Genomic DNA, 20,647 nt, shown 5'->3' on the forward strand with positions numbered 1-20,647 from the left:
TCAGCGGTACCTTTTGTTTTTTACTTAACATTACATTAAGATCTTGATTAAGCATTTGTGTGATGAGAAAGCTCAGTTTTTAGTCGTTACAGTTGAATATGTCAAGCAGTGATTTCTTGTATTATGGGCTGCCTTTTGTTCTGCTACCTCACTTCTCAAATTTGATATGAGCTTACAATACACAGTTGGATTGTTGATTGGTAGTAGGAACTGCTTCCATCTATAATGTGAGGTTTGAATAATGCAGCAGTTGTAGATTTTGGAGTAGATGCATCTGTGTAGGGACCTTGGCTCCTATTGCCCACTTAATGGTGGTGACTGATGTTTACAAGCTTTTAAGGGCCATGAGATTATGTTTATATCAAAATTATTATGCCCTTGTAAGTTCCATTTTTATTAATGTCATTATCTCGGTATAACAAACCTCCATCAAGATCGCTATTCGGTGCCATCATTACAGGAAATAGCAGTCACTAACGAATGACACTGATATTTGCCCAAAACGCTATGGAACTAATGAACAAGTAATTTTTTTTTTAATATCACAAAAAGTATGTTTTTCAATATCTCTATGTAGAGATAACTATTTCATCTCAGCCAACCTGTAACCGAACAATTATCAGATAATGTCACTGTTAAAACATTTATTATTCATGTATAACGTAATGGATCTTCCGGTAACCATTGTAATAGCCGTTATAATGGATGTTATTATGAATGATGCCCATGCTTTTGTTCTCAATTCTGTATTGGTTTGTGTCAATGTAGGGATGGCAAAATCGATCCGTTCCGATCTGAAGGATATACATTCTATTCAAACCTGGTCAAACTCGAAAAATAGAGTTTGATCGGATTTGGGTTCGAGTTTGAATAAAATTTAAAAATTATAGCAAAAGTGCGGATAGGATATAGATAGTGTTATTTTTTACTCGAATCCGAATCCAATTCGAACTTATGGATATGGGTAATATGTGATCTCATACATGAATATATATGTTTATAATTTTATTTTGATAATTTTATTTTAATTGATAATATCAATAAAATTATTTTAGTTATTTATATATTTTATGTTGAATTGTAATTCTATTTTTATGTTTGATTTCTATAAATCCAAACTTATAAATTATGTTTTATGTTGAATTGGTAATTTTATTTTGATTGATAATATGCATAAAATTATTTTAGTTGTTTATTTTTTTTGGATATGAGATAGATATGGGGTAGGTATGGGTTAGGTATGGGAAAGTGGATTATTCGTGGGTATCTTCAAATTCATTGGATATGGAGATAGGTATCTCTTTTTTTATCTGATCGGATATCGGATAGGATTTGAGTATAGGATATTAAGTTCGAATTTGAAGATAGATAATACAATATTCGATTCAAATCTATCTATTATCATTTCTATATCAATAATTGTGCTTCAGCAATGCCCCATTTGACAAGAAAATGTTCTGAAGGCCCAATTGACCACTTCCCAGCTAGGTTACGGGAGATTCCAGCTTGTAGAAGACAGCAGCAGCTTTTTCTCATAATTTTGGTACGTTTCCAGCATACCTGTGCGGATCGACAAGACCTGCACTTTGGATTACCCTCCCTCCAAAACCAACTCTTCAAATCTGTCGTGATAAAAATTAGTAAAAGGTTTCTATTCAATTCTTGAATCTTAACTTCAATGAAATAAGTGAAACACTTCCACACTTATGCGAATGGCTAGCGGAAGTTTCTATGTCAATGTGCAACATCCGTACATAAGACACCACTAAAAGATGACTTGCAAGAGAAAGATTTCGAACTATTAAGATGTGATTAATATTTTTTAAGTGCTAGCTTGGAAGATATATCTTCTTGCCATTTAGATGAGAGATCGTGAGTTTGATTTTGAGCAATTTTGGCTCTCATTTCAGCTTTTTTTTTTTTTGGTGCAAATACGATTCATAAAGTCAGAAAATAAAAAATTTTGCAGGGCCTGTGGGTATTTGGGCCTTGTTTCAAGGTTCGACAAGCAAATACTTGGTTTAAACTAGGAGCTGAGGTTCCAGCTCAGGTGGGATGATTAGAGTTAAGTGATATCGGCTCTCATTTCTGTCCAATTTCAAAGTTCCTGCCCACATGCTCAGTCTATCTAGGAGCTTAGGTTTCGGTCTGGACTGGATGGATGGTTTTTGTGTCTGTGTCTCGAACGAATTTTTTTCACCTTCCTTCGAGCAAATCCACACAGGTCTCAAAGCAGTTTGAACTCGTCATTCATTCATGTGAATGGATCTCAAAGCGACAAGTGGATGATCCAAGCATGAGCACCAGTGTAGTAATCTGATAGCCCCCATGCATCAGCTGCTATCAGCCATACATTGCATATATGGTTCTATCAATTCCCAACTTAAATTGAGAGTTTTAAATTTTTATATATTCCACGTATATCCGCTGGATAGGATATTTGGGCCAACATACATCTCTTTAGGTACTAGGGCCTGCTAGCATATCGATTGAAAAATCCATGCACCTGTGGCTTATCTATCTTGAATTGAAAATGTATTGGTTCAGATAATCAATCTTGTATAAAGTTGTTGATTAGATGGGCAACACTAATCTGTTGCATTAGATTTGATGAACTAAGCAGTGAATCAACAAGTTATTGATTATAGTGCTCTTCTCAAATTGAAATTTAAAAACTCATAGAGGTAAACTTAAAGAATCTATTACTAACAAAGCTCCCTTTTGTTCCCTGTTCAGATTACCCTTCGTGTATATAGTGCATGATAGTCGAGAATTGACACCATACGTGAAATAGGTGATCTCAAAGATGGTCCCACCAAGCGAATTGAGTGATGATAAGATGAGTATATTTGTCTACAATCTAATATTTATCCACATATGATTTTGTTAAAAATTTTATGAACAACATTGCATGCAAGCACATTTTTGCTTTCTTTCCTCCTTTGTAATTAGGATAAATTATAATGACATCTTTTTAATTTTTCGTAATTTATATTTGCTTATAAAAAAATTTTAATTTTTCAATTAGATCCCAAGCTGAGCCACGGCTCTTTTAAAATTCATGACCATATGATAGTCACATGAGATAATTTTAGATGAGAAGAAAGTTATTGAGTTTTGGTGGGAATGGGAAGGAGATCAGGTAGAATGGGGATTCTTAGTCCAGTTTCAATCTAGTTAAAAGAGAGTTATTATTTTTTTTTCTTATTGAATGGGGGCTTCCTGATCTAATTTTAATCTAGTTCAAAGAGAGAAGAGGAGAGAGTGAAAAGAGAAGAGACCATTGAGAAACTGAAGGAAGAAAAGAAGAGAAAATAGAAGAGAAAGAGGAGGAGAATCTGAAATTTATATAAGTATGAACTCTAATCTTTCACCAGCTCCTTCTTATGTTCTAGAACTGTAGGTCAAAGGGCTCCATTGAGGATCTCATAGGCCATAGCAAATTCCAGCGTCAGTTTATTGGTGCTCCATGTACAAGATTAGAAAAGAATGCTATTTTTAACTGATTTTTTTTTAAACAAAATCTCTCCTATTGAAAATTATTACAACAAGTTCGTTGGCATTGAAATGAAGCGTTAGGAACTGAGACGAGACGGTTACTACGAAGGATTCATCAAATAAACAATTATAGATATAAGATGTTTTAAATATTTTAGAATGCACATGAAAATCGTAAAAAATTATGAGGATGTTTTATAATTTTTCAACAAATTTTTTAGATTTTCAAATAAAAAAATAAAGTAGTAATTTAACAGCCATTGTTGACGTCGCTGGATTATACTGAACGAAAGGGTCATGTAGCAACAAAATTTAAGATTTAATTTAATTAAAAAATTTTAAAATATAAGTGTGGGGACTGGGGAGGTGTAATTTACTCCTGTAACTATCACTCATGACAGAGAGATGATTGGATATTAAACATCCGCTTCTATTCCCTCGCGCCGCGTTCAAACCCTCCAGAAAACGCTACCGCGCCTCCAAGCCTCCTCCGTTCGACCGCGCCACCCGCTGTTCCGCCGCCGGTTTCGCTTCTCCCCTTTCCCAACCCCTAGGACTCCTCCATCGTTCGCTTTTGCCTCTCTCCGCAGAGCTCAATGGGCTCGTAACGGAGGATTCCTAGTACGATCCTTCATTCGAGTTCCGCTTGGCTCCGAGATCAACCGCAGAAACTCTAGAGGACTCGACCTCGGAGCCGTTCCCGAAGAAGAACTCTCGTTCTCTTAGCACTGTATCAATGAATTAAGGATCTGTATTTTGGTCAAATAAATTGAGGAGATTAGTGCTCTTGGGTTGCTAAAAGATCAAATCAGGTGCGGTTTTGTTTCAGACTTTTTGGGTTTTACAAAAAGGGTGAAAGAGGTTTCCCTATTTTTCTGGTGAAATTCTTTTTAAGATGGATTTAATGTTCTGTTTGTCCATAATACCAGAAAAGACTCGTTTCTAGCTCTTCCTTCCTTTTTCTCTGCAGTAGGATAAGATTGTTATGATTTTATAAATGCGTATCAGTTGAATTAGATGATAAAGTGACATGCGTCATTCGATTTCTTAGTTTAAGAGCCTTGACAATGATAGGATATTATTATTTTATTCTCTAGAAAAATTTAATTTGATGATTGGAGAGGCTGCCTGCCATTATTCTTCTGTTCTTTTTATTTCCTTCCATGTGAATCCATGTTTCATGTTCTTCATTCTTTATCCAAACAAAGAGTAATTGCATCATAGTTGATGCAGAATTTCTCACAGGTGCTTATCGCACTGATAGTGGTGATGATGCTTTTGCGCTTTGTTTCAGTGAATTAAGATATGGCAAACAAACCATTTCAACTCAGAACAGGAGCACGATTATAAATTATGCGAATAGATAAGTCTATTTAGATCTTGTTTGGAGCATGATGGGCAGTCCCTTTTCAAGTATTGCAAGTCATGGATGGAACCGTTGGAAATTTGCATGAGAATGAGCGTGGTTGCAGAGCTTCTCGGAGATGGAAGAAGGAAGACAATGGAAAGAGAAATGATGCTAAATGAAAGCACTAATAGGCGGAGTTTGTTTCTTTAGTGAAAACAGGTGCACGTGGATTGCATAAGGGAATGCAAAAGAATGATGACCTGTATAAACTTGGGCATAGCTTGTGCTCCGAAAGTTCTTCATCAACTTTTGTCTAACATTATCTAACTCGGGGAGGATAAAAAAGAATTGCCCAGGATGGTGGTTTGATCTGACGGTGGGAAAGTAAGGGATATTTTAGTATTAATTGGAGATATGGTGTTTTTGTTAGATGATTTCCTCTTGGAGATAATAGAGTTATATGTTGAGTCTTTGGAAACAAGGAGACTTGGAAAATGAACTTCTGCATTGCACAAGTAGAATCACAAAAAATTTCAGTAGGAATTTTATTTTTTCACGGAACAGTAAAGTTCATATCCAGATCATTGAGAGATAATAATGAAATATTCTGCACCATTCTATTCTTTGATATACACCAAATCTATGCTTTGTAGAACATGTTGCTACCAGTTTTTTAGCTTGGAATTTTGGGGTTTGGCTATGAGGAGTCGTGATAGGGTCTTCTTCATTAGGAGCATTGTAAGTGGTTGAAAAGCTGTGTCATTTTCCTGATGCAGGAGTGATGGATCAACAACTTGGTTTCGACTATCTTGGAGTCGCCCATTTACTAGTGTAGATCAAAGTCTAGTATTAATTATGTTATCAATAGTTAGTAATTGTTTTGCTTTAATTATATACTATTAATGTTTGATGTGTCTTGTGGTGTTTCTAGGGTTTATTAATTATAGCTCATGGCTATGTCTTTTAGGGTTTGTGAAAGTCATTATTGTTTTTCTTTTAGAAAGTTGAGATGTATTAATATGAGGGGTATGAAGTGTCATGTATTATCTATATAAAGTCCATATAGAATAGTGAAGATTTGGATTATTTGCATTATGTTAATTGAAGCTAGTGGTGGATTTCACTTGATTTTTCCCTTTTCCTGCTTGCTTATCCTGTATCTTGATCTCTTACCTCTCCTTTGCTTAACTCTATACTATTTCTAGTGTCAGTTGGTGTCAAAGCTTCATTCAACTTTCATCCTTTCTCTTGTCTTTTCCTCTTCCTCTTCAAGAAGACATCTATATCTTGAAATCATGGTTTGTAACAATAGTAAGCAAGATGAACTTCTTTCAAATCATGAGGAGTTACTTTATCAACATGAAAAAAAATGCTTGGCACAAATAGAAGGATGGCTGAATGAAGGTTTTAAAGAAGTAACCAGTCAATTCAAAGAAGCAATAAATTTAGGAACAAGAGAAAAGGTTCGAGCATTCAAGCTATGCTTTCACAACTCATGGCTTCTACAACTAGAAGACCTACTGCTGAGTATGAATATCCCTCGAATCCTTGACATCTAGATGTTGATAAAAGAGAAAGTCACATTTGATAAATGGTCTTGATTTCTCTTTGCTTTCTGTATTCAAAGATTATGAAGATTCATACTTGCAAGGAGTATACACATGCCTATCATTCATGATTAATGCACACTTGTTGGGTCCAACCAAATTCTTGTGGGTGAAAATATTGCAACTTTGCAAGAGTTTGTTGAGCAAAATCATTAGGGGCTACATTATCGATTGTGCATAAAGATGTTCAATAAGAGATGCTAGAAGAAAAGATTAAGGGCATCACAATGAATGATATTTGAAGACCTACACCATCAAATTCTTAAAAAGCTTTGAACTTGAGGGTGAGTTCCACGTAGCAGAATGATTTGATGCAGGAGCAATGGATTGATCATTTTGGGTTTTTAATCCATTTTGATTCAGGCCATCTTGGAGTAGCCCATTTACTAGTTTGCACTTTGCAGTCAAAGTCCAGAATTAATTATGCTATGAATAGCTAATGGTTGTTATGCTTTTATTTTATGTTAGTATGTTCAATGTGTCTTTTGGTGTTTCTAGCTTTATTAATTATGGTTCATGCATCTGTCTTTTGGAGTTTGTGACAGTAATTATTATTTATCTTCTAGACAAGTTGAGATGTGCTAGTGTGAGGGATATGAAGTTATCATGTATTATGTATATCAAGTCATGTTCCAAAAAATAGTGAATAGTGAAGAATTCGATTTTTTTTTTTTTTTTTAATTTGAAGTTAGTGGTGGATTCCACTTGATATTTCCCTTTTTCTACTTGCTTCTCCTTTATCCTGATCTCTTCGCTCTCCTTTGCTTAACCACTACTATTTCTGATGTCAGCCCCAAGTGTAAAGATAATCACATTAGAATAAATAATCAGGAAAAAAAAGTTTCTGAAGTAAAGGGCATGTTTCATGTAATTGATTTAGCAACATTAATGGCATCATGAATCAATCTGCACAAATAAGATGAGGCATCTAAGTGCCTATTTTGAAGCTAAGTTTAGTCTCATGCACTTCATTATATGGGTTCATGTGGATTAGACATAGTGATAAAAGTAGTGATAAAAGATATGTGATATTTTGATCAAAAGATTAGTCTATAGATGAGCCACAAGCATAGGTTTTAGTGACTCTTGAAGGAAATGAAGAACATATAATTCAACAATAATCTTTGCAAACATGCTTGACTTGGCTTGATTGCTATATGTGGAATATGCAATTAGTGCCAATTGGTTGAATTGGTAAAGTCATTGGGTGTTGGATACTGTGACCAGGTTTGACTTGCCTTCACCCTGATTTTGGCTGGGAATTCTCCCATCTAGTAATTTGTATACATACTAGTATTGAGTATGTGCAATGCACATGTCTTTCCAACAAAGCTAGAGGTTGAGGAAATGGGCTGTTCTCTCTCTCAAAGCAAGTGAACACACCCCCCCACCCAAAAAAAAAGGGAAAAAAGAAAAAGCCCCCCAAAAGAGAAAATAACATGGTTGTTCATGTGGGCTTTACCTATTAAAAAAAATACCTCTCTACTAAGCACTATATTTTGAGGTTTCAGCTCTTGGCGATCTTGCTTATCCTAACTCCAGAGTTCTCTTTAAGGTGTAGTTATAGTACACATAAGGTGTAATCACATGACTTTACATCTGCTGTGGAATTTCATATTAGGAGTTTGTGATGAGAAATGACGCTTCTGTTCCAAGGGAGACCTCTTTTCCTCCCTATATGCATTCCTTAACTTAGTTCTGTTTTCTCTTATCCACTTAAAATTTTTCCTCCATAACTTCAACATGACATTCATGATTCATCTCTCATCATGAAACTTACATGATTAGACCTAAATATCATTTATATCTTCATCTGTGGCATGTGTAAAAAAGATATGGACTTAAACCATCCTTCATGTAGCTCATCACAAATTTGATATTTATTTTGCTGCAATTATTTTTTAACACCTTCCACTACTTTTTCATACTATCCATAACAAATTTAATGTCCTTTTTCAGGACACCTTCTTCATGCATGAATGACTAAACTCTGAAGAGCTGTAGATTGACCCTAAAGTTAGTAGCTTGTTTTTTTGCTTATTTCTTTTGCTCACCACCGATCCTTAGTGTATAAACTTGATGAATTAACTTTTATTTTGTATGTTTTTTTATTTTTCTGCACTATGCTTTTCCCAAGTCATAAAGACCTTGTGCAGATTCTTTAACATCTTGAATTTTTCATCAGTTTTTATAGCAAGAAATAGTTTTGATGTATTCCTAAATATTTTTTCATCCTAAATTACCTTCCCTTATTATTTGAAAAATGACTTAAAACTGAATAAAACAAAACTTATCAATGTGCATCTTGATACTTCTTTGATAAATTAGAATTAACCTTACTCTCAAAATGCGATTGAGTATGTTAGTCAACCAAATTAACCTAGTTTTCTCTCAAGAGAGGAACTAAAAACCAAATTAACCTAGTCTTCCCATGATATTTTGGTCTGTGCTTGATATTTCATTTACTGTGGCATCTTCCCTTCAAAGTTTCAAGTTTCAACTCTCGACCATACGAAAGCATGCAACCCTGAGTGGTATATTCCATGCCGTATCGACTTGTGTTGACATAGAGGTATTGTCTGTTTTAGTAAACCATGAGTAGATACGGGGGATATATCATGTCTTGTACTGAACTAGTACATGAATGCTACTGGGGCATACTGTGAGATTTGAAACCTTGCTCTTCTTATCATGTTATTTTTAAAAGACTATAGTTCTTTATTACTTATGGTAGCAAGCGTGCGACTCTATTTAACTTCTGTGTTTAAAGTTATGTTCCTTTGCTGTGACTGCAGAATTGTAAATGTTCGGTCCTAACTAGAATCCTGGATCCACCGCTTTGTAAAATCTAATACCCTGCATTGGGTTTTGGTAGAATTGGTGGTTTATGCATGAACTTAACAGATCTGATCTAACCTGACTTGACTTAGCTTAATATACTCATGTTTGAGCGCCTCATTAAATTTAGACGTGACTTGAATCCATTGAGTAAATAGATCCAAGACCAATTTGGATCATGTCAAAGATTTGATCCACCCGCTTGAACCCTTAACTAGACAGATGCCTTCTCCCTCTACCAAGATATATGCCTTCTCCATCTAGCCTAAATGTTTATCCAACCATCTTCTGGCAAAAGTACTTCTATCTTCTCCTTTAAATCAGCTTAATTTGCTAGCTTATTGATCACCCTAATGACATCTAAATCCTCTGTATCTTTATAATCAGTCTTGCTTCCATGAATCCATTTCTTTCTTGTCCGTTTATACATTGATGAGCATGTAGCTATCAGCAATCTCCTTGTTGTTCTCATTATCATTTATTAGTAATCATATCTAAGTAGAGCTTGTCTGTGCAAACACACTTGTTCAGATCCTTGTGTATTTCATTGTGCATTAAGTATATTTTATTCTGCTTGGACATGCTATTTGCTGATCATAAAATCACTTGCCCTCAGAGCTGCCACCACTATTGTGTATAATATATTGTGGGCTAGGGCTGTTAATGGAGTAAATACGTTGTATATGAACTTAAACTAACCCAAAAACAACAAAACCCAGGGCTTTGACTTGTTGATCAAACTTGATCCTGTAAGTTAGGCCCACTTACCATGATGGTAAGTTTGATGCTAACCAGAATCAGCCTACTGACAAGGAACCAACCATTTTAGTTCAGAAGATATGATAGATGCAAAAGATCATTGGATGCAAGTTTTGGTCCATGCGAAACTATTTTTTTCTTTCTTCTTGGATATATATCTCCACCAGAGTCCCAGACCCATTTAAACCAGACTCAGTGCAGTCCAAAAAGATAACTATAAAAAAGCCAGCTTGATCTAAGCTGGTTCAAATTTCATCATGTTCGGAAAAAAATCTGGATATTCTTTCCATATGAGTGAGTTAAGGATCATGCTGTTTGCCCTCCTGTGCCCACCTGACCCTCATTAGCCATGCAGAATGGGTTCATATCATACATATTCCACAAATAACAGTATGACGCTAGGTGCTTTTATGAAATTGGATATGGTGCTGAATTTTCACTGTTTAATAAACAGTTCGATCTCTTAGTTTCCAACAATCTATTCCATCATTCTCAGTTCTATGATAACTGGTATTCCATTATGCTGGACAACAAAACAGCCTTAGGAGGGTTTTGCAGTTCCTGTAAAATACCTTGTGTATGAATCTCCCATCTCTGAGATTAGTTAGGTGCTTACTTTAGATCGTCATGTTGATTATACCATGCATGAATTACCCACACTGGCAACATTACCATCCATATATCAGATCACTTTGTACTGCCTGCAAAATCAAAGCTAAATCCAAGAAATGTTCATTAATTGAATAACTTCATCTATCCAATCAGTCCAAGTGGATGAAGTTCAGGACCAGGGCACCATCAGGGGACCGTGAACCCTGACTCCAAACAATTTTGGAGTGGTCTTAACCTGTACTCTAATTAGAATGATGTGTTGTTATGGAATCATATCGTGATCTAGTGAACAAAAAATTATGCATTTAAGAAACCATCTGGTTAGTTTTTAAATGAAAAATTATGTATAAAGAACTCAACAAATTGATGGCTAAACAATAACAGTAGGTAGTCTCTAATTGTACACAAAAACTAATGATATGTCATAGGATCATGATTCCTGACCAGATTTCCGTATCAGACCGTCATCATCAATTAGCTGATAATTAGAGTCATCAGTATTTAACACCATGCACCTAATATAAGCTGATCTGCTAGAAAACCGCTATGCTGAAATTTAGTCCTTGGTTTCATCTACAGGGAATCCAATTTGCATAAAATGTTGTCAAACTTGCAATAAAATATATCTGGGTATCAGATAAATGACTGTTGTAATGATCTACTCCCTCTACTGGAATACCCATTGATAAGTCTTTCCCAGGTACGTACTATTATTATTGATTATGTGATGACAATGCATGCTTAAGTTGGACTTCATTTGATGCTGCTAAGACAAAACATCTCCTCTGTTCCTATACTTGTTAAATTATGCTACTCATGAAAAAAAAACAGAACCCTTCTTTTAAGGACTAACTAATATGCAATGTGCAACCTGCAAAGCTACGCATTAAGAATGTGAAACGTCTTAAAACTGTTAAAATTTTATATGAAGAAATTAGTATTCTGATAAATATATGAGGCCTTTGGTTGAAGGCAGGGAACTGAAATGTGGGCCTTGCTTGGTAACAATTGAATGATGCCAAAATGATAAATATCTTGTAAGAAATGAACAAAGACGACATAGCTAGAGGTTTAAATCGAATAGAATGTAAAACCCATAACATTATAATATAGTTTTAACTCACCCAATGGAAGGCTATATTAACTGGGAGAAGCTGCATTCACATAAACTGAATGAATATGTCTCTGCTTAGTTAATTTTGATGATCAGTATACATTATTGTTGGCATGTTGATCTGTTGTAGTTCCACCTCCTATCTGCATGATAATTTGATAACAAGCATAAGGATTTAATGAGGACTTATCATTTACTGAAAATAATTCCTTGGATTGTGAATATTTGCTTGCCAGGTTTGATTGTTAAAGTTATATTATCGCTGATCAAACACCCTCAACTATCTATGGCGTAGTTATTCCAAAAAAATATTTCCAAGGAAAAAAAATAAACAATAAAAATTACTGCCTTTTAAAATTGAGAAAATTAGCATGTAAGTCATTAATTCGAGACATCCTATTTGGTAGATGTTAGTGTTGATCGAACTCCTATATGCCAAAGTGAAGAACAAGTTAAACATGGAGGAATCATGTGAACTTAATTTTGTTTATTGTTTTTAAATGTCAAGTGGAGTGTGCTTAATTCATTAATCATTCTAAGAGACTTTCACTAACCCCTTTTAGGGAATAAGGTCATTGCTAGTGGCAGTTGTCCCTATAATGTAGTTGCTGGCCCAATAATTAGAATATTCAGTAGCTTGCAAACATTATATGGCATATAAGTATCCCTAGGCATAACATCAGCTGCTATATCAATTTGAGAAACAATTGGTATGCACTGATGATAAAGAATTCCTCTGGAGTTAGGAATAATGGTTAGGAAAACCCAGCACCAAGGGATGCTTATTGAGAAATGTACCCAGCTTTGTATGTGGGTTTTGTCTTGTTTTTCTAATGTGTTTATCATAGCAGGAGGTTGAATACTTCAATCCAAGAATTTCACTACAAACTACTTAACCCCTTTATTATGCCATTAAGGTTGAACATGAGATATTGTAGGATCGCTTATCTTGATATTTGGCGAGTCTTTTTTGGTATTTAGTTTATTTATTCAGCTGTGGGGTTCATGCTTTTCAATTCTGTGTTATTCTCTCTTAAGGATTGATGTTTGTTTTTTCTTTTTTGATGTTGTTAAAAATTTTACAAAGCATGTCCTTCCCAAAAAAATTATGAAACATGAGTTTGCAGAACAAGTGGTTACATGAGGAGTTGAAACACTACCATTCTTCAATTTAGCTGAACAAGATAATTAGATGACTTTCCATCACTGTGGTGCTCTAATTCTTAATTTGTTATTCCTATCCTTTCTATTATTATGATTGTAATTATTTCACTATGATTCTCTTTCCAAATATTTTTCCTGTTCATCACCATTAGTGACATCAGGATGGATTAGTAATTAGGATCCAACCAATGACATGGACAGTGCTAGACTCAAGTCATAACCACTAGGCTGTGATGGTTCAACCCCTCCAGAAAGAATGCACTAACATCTGAGCCTGTAATTTTCATTGAAATGGTAAAGATATGATGAAATTAGCATTAGATTTGCAATGCCCTACATTTATTATAATACGGATAAACAGTTGTAGGACTTAATAGTCTAGAAAGGGGTAGTTGGTTTTAAATAGCGACTCAAATATGACTCACGTGCATGGGATGTTATACACTTTTGCAGGTACTGATTCCCTTCTTTAAATAGTGGTCACTGTATTTTATATCCAAAATTTCAACTTTGTGTTAGTTTAAATATACTAATCCATCGCAACTTTATTGAAAAGACAAAACCTTCCACTTATCTAAGATTTTAACTGAATATTTTAAGTTGTTCATTTAACAATATGATGTCTTACTTAACTGTAGCCTCTTGTTATTTGATGAAGAGTACACAAGAAAGAAAGAAATTGCAGATATAGGGAAACAACATCATATTGCTCAGCCATTTTAGTGCTCTTTTAAAAAAAAAAAAAAAAAATCCTTTGATATACAGCAGTTTATCACGAATTCGTACAGGTTGTAGTATGAGATGCAATTTAATTCACCAGTTACTGTTTATGTTTGGAAATGGAGAGACATGGTTAGAAACCAAGTCTATGCGGAAATCAATTGTTTAGTTCAGCCTTGTATAAATAATTTTTTGATCATTAGTTGGGTGACATAAGAAATCCACAATGAATGATCTACACCCTCATTTATATAACATTTTCTCATGCAAGGGTGGTCCATCCGACAAGGAACCTTAATAGAGGAAGCAACCTTCCAAAATATAATATACCCTAGCTTTTTTGGAGTGAGTGATTAGGTTTTCCTCTAGTATTGGGCTTAGCTTGTCGCCAACACCAAATGATGCAAGTGTAGGAATAAAAAATATGCATGCAAAAGAAAGCACAGAAGAAAAAGGAAAGGTAGAAAACCCTTTCCTTTTGTTGATCTCATGCATTGACTCCTAATAGCAAGGGATGCCACCACCCTCCTAGTCTCTGTTTACAAGTTGGTTTTTGAAGTTTCTGTTGAAACAAACTGTAGTTTTGAGTACTTCTGCAGAAAAGTCATTGCTATCCAGACAAGACTTGGAACGTTTGATGATACATTTAGAACGCATGTCTACTTTGAAGCAACCACTTGATGAAACAACCAAATCCCTGATTGTTGCAGGACTGTAAAGGAAATGCAGAGGAATAGGAGAGACGAAAAAAGCAAGGCGGGCCTACAAGAAAGCATGGTCACAATTTCTGGATACAATTCAACCCGGAATAAATATTGTGACAAATATGTTTTGAAAGTGCTGATGGTTGTTTGAGCTTGTGGATAGGGTTAAAGTGCATCAGCAATGAAGAATGTCTTAATTGAAGGGATTGATCAAGGTGGTGGAGGAGATTTTGGTTGTTGGCTGCACCAACTCCATCACTAACCCTGCCACATTGTCAAAAAGAGCGTCACCATCAGCTTGTCTCAATCTCAAGAACATCATTGCAGTTACTGCTGATTGTATGCATTTGATTCGAGATGACTAAACTGATTCTGCAGCTTAAACTGTATATAGCTCATCGAAGACTTCCTATTTTTGAGGATTAACTATTCTTCTGGTTCGTTGGTGACAATTTGACTCTAGTCGCACATCATCATCACCTTTTGTCACTATTATCTGATTAAGATCTTAAGACTTGTGGGCAGTAGCATGAAGTTCTGAAATCGACTCCAACCCCAATCAGTTCATGATTGTAGCAGAAGACAACATATGGACCTAGAAAGAGTCCAAAAACACATGCCTTAAAATGTGAGTTGGTTCAGCGCTTGCTTTTTCTTATGTGCTTGTCACTGTACAATATCATGCCCTTTTTTTTTTTTTCTCATTTAACTGTGCGAAACCAATTATTTCTCATATCCAACCGCTCTCATCTGTGTATCTGTGATGCCTAGCCCTAGCCTTGTTATAATCTTATATTTCTCACATCCTCTTGCTACTACGTGCTCTTGGGAACTTTCCACCCTTTCCATTTCTCTGAATAAAGTGTTCTCATAACTATAGAGCGCGTCCCTGCTAACGATAACTTTTTGTACTCTTACATAAAAAAAAACAATGACTCTTTGTACTCATTTGAAGGAAATTTGACATTGGGGAATGGAAAAGAATGGAGAGGGCATCATTAAGCTGTGGGGATACCATACCCCCATCCAAACCTTTGGAGGCCCACCGGCTGTGAATTCCACTTCACATGATTGTGCTATTTAAGTTATTGTAATATCCTATGCAGCCCAAAGGAAACAAGTTGCTCAAAATTTTATATATAATTTTGAGCCAATGAGAGGAGGGGTTGGTTAGAGTGGGAAGGCTGTCACTTCCACGTGGAAGAATGGCCGCCGCTGGGACCCGTCCTCCTTGGAAGTGGATAAGCTGCTGGAGAGCAACAGCAAAGAACAATGGGCAGCCAATGAGTCGGTAACACCCATGAGTTCTTTGCAGATCTCTTGGGGTCCCATTTCGGTTTCATCTTACATGCATATGTGTGGCTGTTGATTGGTAGTGCATGGTGTTGTTTGTTGTACATACACTGCTGCATTTTGCTGTAACAATTTGCTAAGAAGCTGCATTTTGCTTGGGCAACGTGGGGTCCTCAAACCAGTTCTTTGTTCTTCTAAATTCAGTTGTCTGCAAGCCCAAAAGGGTGCAGCCGTGATGCCTACCATTTCGTTTCCTTTGAAACCAGTTCTTTGCCAGCTCTTATTAATCCTAAAGAGTGCTGCAAAGGTCTATACGACACATTATTATATATTGTGAATGACAGTATTCACCTAATCGGTGTATACTTTATACAGCCATGGCATCTGAGAAGATAATATCAAGGAGCTAGCACATGAGGCTTATTGCCACCAAATCCGTGTATCCCAGCAAGAAAACAAATTACGTAATTCCATTCTTGATGTAGTTTTTGACAGTCAATCCTAGAAATGAGCCCTTGATAGTGGACCTTGGTTTATCCATGTATTGTATAATTGAGGAGATAAGGCTGCTACATTGTTACACATGACATGGATATCTCAAATTTTGATCCATTCTTGTTGTTCGCATCTCCAAAGTCAATCGCCGCCTGACCATGTATTGTATACTCAGCTTGACATATAAATTGATCATGGAAATCTCTCCTATGATATTTGGTGCTGTAACATATCCCTGAGTACGTGGAGGGTAGTTTAGAAATCCTTAGTAAAGATATATTTCATTCGATAGTCTCCATTTCAAAGCTTTATGGTGGTTGTTTCTACATATATATATATATATATATCCATCTTCTTGGTCTTTGTCTTTGAGTCAATACATGTTTCTACCAAACAAGGTTTGATCATTTCTACCAAAGAAACTAAGGTTCAATCAAGCTTAATATAGTGGTTGAAATAGACCATAAGAAAGAGTTGTCAGCCGTCAGATTATATTGGAAAACTCTGCCATCATTGATGTGCAAAGTGGATTCATCAAAAGTCTTAGGTAGTCTTTGGGTTGAGACAAGGAAAGCGTGTCCATGGGAGAAGTTACGTACGCATGCAAAGCAGAATAAGACTAACGTGTGAACGTCGAGGGGCGAAGGTTTTGTGCATTTTTTTTTTTTTTCTTCTTTTGGATGCAAGAGGGTATTGTGTATTGATGGGGTGATGATTGGGGGTTGGTGACGAGAGCTATTTGCTTTTCTTCTGTTGCGTGCATGGGGAGGATTTCTGATCTTACGTCCCAAGACACGTGGACTACTCTCACTTACGTTCTCTGTATTAGAAAGGAGCAGATGACAGCATCATTAATCGGCCTTGCTTTTCCTCGAAAATTCCTGTTGTAACCCTTGTAGCGTTTGATGAGGTTGCATCTTATGTGCTCTCTTATAGCCTTCTTGGCTGCAAATTATGGGCAACAAATTTATAATCCTATTTGAGAAAGAAAATAGGCATGGACCTTGGTGGTTGTAATGCATGAAAGTAGAATTAATTTTCTACAATTCTAGAGTTTATTTCTCATCCATGTTTCACATACACTAGACATAGTTGGGCATCTAAACACTATTTTCAATTGTAGGAGAGGAGAAAGGGCACTGTTGGATTTCTGTCAATTAGGTGATTGATTATAAACATGGTTCCCATTGGCTTATAACTCATGCATGCCAGCCACGTGATCTAGATTGCGAATGATTGATGTGATTCATGCTATGTGAGTATAATGAGATTTTTGGTTATATGAATTTGGATTTTAATTTTTGAATATTTTTTTTGATTGCTTTCCTATTTCTCAAGTTATAGTCATTTTCTTTTGTAAACTTTATCCATTTTTTATGGTTGTGAAATTTTCTTTAAGAAGGTGCATTACCCGAGTTAACAACTAGTCAAACATCTTATGCAGTTCTACTACATTTTTTTTAATATAAACCCCTTCCTCTTCTCGGTATTTAGAGATTTATTTTTTCTTTTAATTTATATATAATATGCTCAACTCATATTTAGAAATATAATCTTAGGAAAAAAATTTTCTCTAAAAAGGTACATTACTCGAGTTAACAACTAGTCAAACATTTTATGCAGTTCTACCATAATTTTTTTTTTGATATAAGCCTCTTTCTCTTCTCGTTATTTAGATACTTGTTTTTTCTTTTAATTTATATATAATATGCTTGTAAAGGACTCACATTTAGGAATATAATCTTAGGAAAAAACCTCTTAAAGGTCAGAACAATGCATACTATATATATCTCTGAAAAATACATACTATCAAATTCTCCCTGCGTACATGTGCATGATATTAGCCATGCATTGAAATATCAAATACTCCTAGCTCTTTTAAATTACTACATAATTAGCAGGATCAGTGCCGTCCGTAATGTGCCTGTCATTGAACCGCTCGTGTGCAGCGCACGTGCGGATGTACAGGCCATGTTCTACTGAGAACTTGGAACCTAAAACACTAAATAATAAATACCAATAATTAAGAGGGCTAATTAGTCTTTTTCCATTAGCTATATAATAAACAAGGAAATAAAGCCAAAGAAGTGCATGCATAAACCGGCAAGCATGGTTCTGGCGGCCTGCGAGGTTGAGTTTGAAATTTTTTGTGCATCGGAGGCAGCGTAGAAAATCTAATATAGAGCACATTATTTTATTCAATTTATTTATATAATTATTATTTTTTAATATATATTTAATATTTATAAATTAATTTTTTTATTTAAAAATTTTGTATGACGAAAATATTTTTATTCTTTCAAAAAATTATGATATTCTATGTTCATATTATGATATATTCATTCAGAAAAAATTATAATTTTTATCCACAGAATGTTATAATATAACGCAGGATGTCATAATTTTTTTCAAAAAATAAAAATATTTTCATCATTCAAAATTTTCAAATAAAAAAACCGACCGACAAGTATTACGTATTGAAAAATAGTTGAATAAAAATATTCTTTTTATATTATAATATTTTAAATCATATTATGACGTTCTGTATCATATTATATCATAAGATATCATAATTTTTTTAAAAAAATAAAAATATTTTTATCATATAAAATTTTTAAATAAAAAATTTAATTTATAAATATTAAATATATATTAGATAACGATGACTATATGAATTAATTGTACAAAGCGGTGTGCTACACCGCGGATTTTCTACTCGGCCCGCGGTGCACAACGAATTTCTCGTGTTATATATAGCCTCCACCGGTACCCAAACCCCACCACCCCAACAAAGGACACCCATGGGAAGATCTCCTAATGAGAATGGCCTCAAGAAGGGGCCCTGGACCCCTGAAGAAGACCAGAAGCTGGTCCAGTACATCCAAAAGAATGGCCATGGCAGCTGGAGAGCCCTCCCCAGGCTTGCCGGTCTCTCTCTCTCTCTCTCTCATTCTCTCTCTCTCTCTCTCACTCTTGCAGCTATCTAAATTTTGGTTCTCGTTCCACTTAAAGGGCTCAATAGATGTGGCAAGAGCTGCAGGCTGAGATGGACCAACTACTTAAGGCCAGACATCAAGAGAGGCAAATTCTCCCAAGAAGAAGAGCAAACTATCCTCCATCTCCACTCTATTCTCGGCAACAGGTATGTTTCCGCATTCCTACATGTGGCTATGCTAACTCTACAGTCTCCCATAAGCCATCTTTGATACTAATGGAAGCTAAACTTTTTGGTTCGCATAGGTGGTCGGCGATTGCTACACACCTCCCTGGCCGAACTGACAATGAGATCAAGAACTTCTGGAACACCCACCTCAAGAAGAAGCTGATCCAGATGGGGTTTGACCCGATGACCCACCGCCCGAGGACTGAATTCTTCGCCACCCTCCCCCAGCTTATTGCCCTTGCCAACCTTCGTGAACTCATCGATCCCTGGGACGATCATATCGTGCACCTTCAGGCCGAGGCTGTCCAGGCTGCAAGGCTTCAATACTTCCAGCACCTACTCCAGTCAGCTGCAACCATGGCCAGTAACTCCAGCACCAACAGCCTTGGCACTATCACCACCACTAACATGGAACCTATGAGCATTTTGAGCCCTCTACAGATGCTTTCCTTTACTTCAGTCCCCACCATAAGTCCTATTGAAGGTATTGATGGCAACAGTCAAATCAGCCAATTGCCAGATCTTCAGATCCCATGCTCGTCATCTGACCAACCTATGAGCAGCGACACCATCCAAGGATCCGACTTCAGTTTATTAAGCCAGGGAGATCCGAGTAGCACCCCAAGAACGCCATGGATTTCACTTCACTCATCTCTTCCTCCTCTCACCGACATGTCGGCCAGCAACCCAGGGGATGCTTACAGTACCTCTAGCTGCGGTGGAAGTGGGAGTCCTCCTTCCTTCTGGCCAGAGCTCCTGCTTGATGATCCATTTATGTCCGAGTTTGCTTGACTATTTTTATCTTTTTCAATACTTTCATATCATCATATTGTTTATCCATTTCTTTTCTTTTTCTTCGTATTTCTGGGGAAGTAGTGCGTGCACGCATTGCTGATGGACATTAATGCAGTGCGTTTCTTATTCAGATACTAGCACACTTGTACATGTATACACGAATGCTTGTATATACTTGGCTTGGGTTTTGGTGCTTCTATGTATTCTTCTTCTCTCTTCCATTTACCATGGATTTGTTTCATTTTCTTCCTTCCAATTCTAGATTCTAACCTAATTATTCATTCCAGATCACTTTATCTATGTCATAATGATCATGGTCATTGATATATAATAATAATTTAGCAATGCCTGTCAGTAATTTTAAATTCATATCCATGTGCGGACGGCAATATTTCTACATTACATACGTATAATGCATGACTATTTACTAAAGAAAACACAAAGAATCATAGCTAAGTCATCTAGCATATGCAAGTTGTCTAACCATTATGAAGAATTCTTTTGGATATGCTAGTGTTAATGAAAAGACTACTATCT

At 35.9% G+C, this 20,647-nt stretch overlaps 1 protein-coding gene and 1 long non-coding RNA gene across 2 annotated transcripts; both read left to right on the forward strand.

Annotated features, from left to right (window-relative positions):
• Positions 1-3,912: 3,912 nt before the first annotated feature.
• LOC109506541 (uncharacterized) lies at positions 3,913-15,022 on the forward strand. The gene is made up of 3 exons (XR_002165919.3): positions 3,913-4,310; positions 11,242-11,362; positions 14,371-15,022. It is a non-coding gene; the product is annotated as an uncharacterized lncRNA (long non-coding RNA).
• Positions 15,023-18,918: 3,896 nt separating this feature from the next.
• LOC105056816 (transcription factor MYB93) lies at positions 18,919-20,370 on the forward strand. Its single transcript, XM_010939141.3, has 3 exons — positions 18,919-19,080; positions 19,165-19,294; positions 19,393-20,370. Exons 1-3 carry the CDS (start codon positions 18,954-18,956, stop codon positions 20,105-20,107), a joined length of 972 nt encoding a protein of 323 aa, XP_010937443.1. The 5' UTR covers positions 18,919-18,953; the 3' UTR covers positions 20,108-20,370.
• Positions 20,371-20,647: the final 277 nt, after the last annotated feature.

The sequence above is a fragment of the Elaeis guineensis genome, chromosome 13 (genome assembly GCF_000442705.2).
Source record: "Elaeis guineensis isolate ETL-2024a chromosome 13, EG11, whole genome shotgun sequence".
In the NCBI taxonomy this organism is placed as follows: Eukaryota; Viridiplantae; Streptophyta; class Magnoliopsida; order Arecales; family Arecaceae; genus Elaeis; species Elaeis guineensis.

Excerpts from the sequence above, each read along its gene's own strand:
- LOC105056816 (XM_010939141.3), top strand. The coding sequence starts at position 18,954 with ATGGGAAGATCTCCTAATGAGAATGGCCTCAAGAAGGGGCCCTGGACC. Across the intron at positions 19,081-19,164 it reads AGCCCTCCCCAGGCTTGCCG|GGCTCAATAGATGTGGCAAG; the intron begins GTCTCTCTCTCT and ends TTCCACTTAAAG. Across the intron at positions 19,295-19,392 it reads CACTCTATTCTCGGCAACAG|GTGGTCGGCGATTGCTACAC; the intron begins GTATGTTTCCGC and ends TGGTTCGCATAG.